Source organism: Egretta garzetta, unplaced genomic scaffold (assembly GCF_000687185.1).
Source record: "Egretta garzetta isolate BGI_Z169 unplaced genomic scaffold, ASM68718v1 scaffold220, whole genome shotgun sequence".
NCBI lineage: Eukaryota > Metazoa > Chordata > Aves > Pelecaniformes > Ardeidae > Egretta > Egretta garzetta.
Window position 1 is genome coordinate 6,732,677 of NW_009258414.1, and position 3,641 is coordinate 6,736,317.

General features: G+C 39.8%; 1 protein-coding gene across 1 annotated transcript in view; it reads right to left on the reverse strand.

The window, feature by feature from the left end:
- Positions 1-3,641, reverse strand: part of LOC104130068 (connector enhancer of kinase suppressor of ras 2) — a 205,563-nt gene that overhangs the window by 99,692 nt on the left and 102,230 nt on the right. The window contains exon 5 of the mRNA XM_035898667.1: positions 1,308-1,349. Within this exon, the coding sequence (XP_035754560.1) occupies positions 1,308-1,349 (42 nt within the window). The remainder of the gene's footprint in view (positions 1-1,307; positions 1,350-3,641) is intronic.

Here is a 3,641-nt window from a genome sequence, read left to right on the forward strand (position 1 = left end):
ATAGCATGCCTGCTAAAGATGTATTTCTAGATGTTAGAATTGTGGGTTAAAAGATGTATACATATGTTTGTGTGCATATATATACACACACACACACTCCAAATCCCAGAAGATTTCAGGTGCTTTTGGACATTCTTTTCAGAATCAGGTTTGCAATAGCAAGCTTTTTTTCCTAAAAGTCACTGCATGCTTTCTGAATTTAACAGCACATCAATGTTTTATAACAAGTTTTAATCCCTGCTGGAAGCAGAGTATGTGTAAAAGGCTTGGAAAAAAAAAAAAAAGAGTAAAAAAAAAAAAAAAGACAGGCACTTGGGTAGAGCTTGTCAAAAGCTTATCTGAACTTGCAAATCCTTTGAGATTTCCCTTTAACCATCAGTTTTAACTCTAAGTTTTCTGTGCTGGAACCAGGAAAATATAAAGTATTTGAACTTAAGGGCCAATATCTATTCAATAACTTTATAGAAGACTCTTCCATTGCCCTTTCTCACTAGATTCTTCAGTGCTGAAAGCACAAAGTGCTCAGTCTGACAACCAGTGAAGCTAAGAATGCACCAGGGTCTGATGGATCCACTGATGGAATTCTACACCAGCAATCCTAGTAAGAGTATTAGACTGGTAAGAGTACTGTGAAGCTTCTAAAACAATAATTATGGATTTGTAATTAACTGTAGGTATAACAGAGAGCATCACTCCAGGGAACTGTGTGAAAGGGGAGAGTGAGAGGGAGTATCTGACCTTGCCTGCTAAAATAAACAGGCATAAGTCAGGAAATAGCAGAAGAAAGCTGATTCTTAAGCCTTAAACTTGAAAGACTTCCAATTCAGGAAAGAGTAAAAAGGCTTGATAGGAATCGTTCTTAAGCGAATGACTCCATCTTCCACAAGCCTCCAAATATGTAGAGAAACTGGAAACAATATCTTGAGGGGAAAAAATATTTTATGAATATTGTTTGGGTAGAGGCTCTCCATTTCTTTACATGGATGCAAAAAAAGACATTTTGGAGTGTTAAATCTAGAGTGCTGGGGCAGTCATTAAATTGGCCAGTAGGAGGCACAACTAACTTGCATTAAGTCGGTTTCAGGGGGTCACAAAACATGGAAGCTGATCTCTTTTCCTGGTCTTGAAAGTAAATTTTAACTTTTTAACTATCTGAACTTATTTATGAAAACTTTAGCTTTTAGTAACTGACATTATTCATCAGAATAGAACTTTATTTTCCTATGGTAGCACTATTTTTTTAAAAATCATTTAAGTGGATGGGGTAGGATTAGAGAATACCAAAACAGAATACTTAGATTACTTACCACATGAAGGATTTTATTTTCTGTTTCATACACTGTACAATCCTGTGGTAAAATAAAACAAAAGCAATTAATGCACAGTATTTTAAATTTCCTATTCAGAAAGAAAAGAATGCTTTATGCTTATAACTACCTCTCACAGATGTACCTGTAAAGACAAATGATCTCTTGAGTTTTGACATATCCAAAAGCTTACTTCACAGTCTTAGGAAACTTGACTTCTCTTGTGAGAGATCCCTCTTCTCAGGGATCTAGTCTTCCCTTTCTAGTCATGAAACTCTCATGCTCAATACTAGCAACAATATAAATGTAAAGCAGAGGGGACAGATTCATCATAGTGAGAAAAAAGTAATTGAATATAATTCATCTGGCATGTCAGAAATTCAATGATGCACAGAGTGAGAGACACATTGCGTAGCTTTAAATCAGGCAGAATGTTCGTTAGTCATTCTACAAGTTGTGTGGGGTGCAGACAGTTGTGTCAGACCTACCACTAGGTAGACTGTGCTACTATACAGCATGGAAAAAAAGAGTAAACAGAGAATATTTTATCAAGTACAATGCTAAAGACGTTAAACATGGTGTGTTTGGTTCACTCCTTTTGCTTCAAGGCCCTGATTATCTACACCATCCACAAGGGACAAGAAACAGCAGTGGTCCCATCTCTCAAGAGAAGTCATGTAACTGCTCTAGCTTTGGACTTTGGAAGGCACAAGTCACACCAAAAAGGGGTAAGAAAGGACATGGGCTTGCTGATGTTGAGCACTGGTCCAAGGATATTCAGGAATTTTCACTGCCTTAAGGCCTCCTAAAGAACAGCTCCATCACAGTTTTCCATCACACAACATTGCTGTTAAGCAATTTAATGTAGGCCTGAAAAAACAATACTCCTGATTAACCTTTTTATTTGCTTAAGAGTTGTAACTTCTAGAGCAACCATTATCCTATTTTAGTTATCATTTTAAGTATAATAAATCTTATCACTATATAACTTAAGAGTCATTACTCCCTTCACTTGCATTTTGATTTAGTGATATTACAGTGGCTAGAATATTACTTTTCCTTCATGAAACAAAGCATACAAATTCCTAAAAGAGATGTACTGCCTCTACTGCTTTTAATACTTTGTAGATTTCCTCAGTGCAATCCTCTATAAAGCAAGACAGAGTCATGGTAAGACGGTATTTAACCCTTTCCTACAGGAGAGGGCCGAAGTGCGCTGAGGCAGCTCTACCCCACCCTCTTCCTGCCAGTCCATGCTCCAAATCATCGCATGGGTGCTCAAGCTTTATTTTACCAAAACATAAAATTAAAAGGAAAATACGGAAAATTGAAGTTTTCCAGACAGAGTGAAGATTAGACTCCCCAAAAAACCTGGTCACCTCTGAGGCCTGCTGCAGCCCCCATGGCCAGGCTCCGTCTCCCCCAGGACCCAGAACCTTCCTGCCGCTCGCCTGTGACACCTACCTGCCATCAAAGGGGGGCTTTTCTGTAACAAAATCTGAGGAGAAAATATTTCTGGTGTATCCCAGCACCTCCCTGTGCTCAGGGAGGCTGACACCCTGACCCTGTGGCTGGCAGGAATCCAGAGCCCTGTGAGGGAGGGAACGAAGAGGCCGCCACAAAAGGTACTGAGGACCGGGCAGGGTGGGATCCTCGCCTCACCAGGGGCCTCGTTTATCATAGGAAACTTGTTTATAATGCTATACTGGCACTGATTATTTAGATTTAAGTGAATTAATGGCTAATAACAGAAAAAAATTATGTTGGGTGATTGCTACGTATGTCTCCAAATGCTATGTCACATTGGAAAAAGCTTTCTACAAAGCAAGATTTCACGACATATTTTTAAGGATGAGGATATGACAAGTAAAAAACCTGTCTTGTTTATTTGTCTTTTTTCCTTGAATAAGTTTTTAAGTAAAATTTAACTTACTGACACACGTAAAAGAACCCCTCAAGGAACTTAAGATTCCCTATAGTTCTCAAGATTTCCTTTTTCCTGCATCTTAATATATTAGCAACAACAGTTAATTGCTTTAAACTTCCCATTAAATAATCCCAGCATTCTCACTCCATGTACTTTAGAAGCAGATTAGCTATGTGATCAGCTTAGGCTGTGGTACTCCTTGTGAGAGAAGCATCAGCTAACCGGCAGATGTCTGCTCCTCCTGTCCAGCAGCTCAAATCCTCGGCTACGTCCCATCCACGGAGGCCGTGTCCAGCTCTCGAACCTTCTGCCTTGGGTGCTGCTGTGAGGACCTTGTCCCTCAGCCCGCCCCAGGCTGCTGCAGAGCAGCTTCAGCCTGTCTGAGCCACTCGGCCCCGGGGAACGGG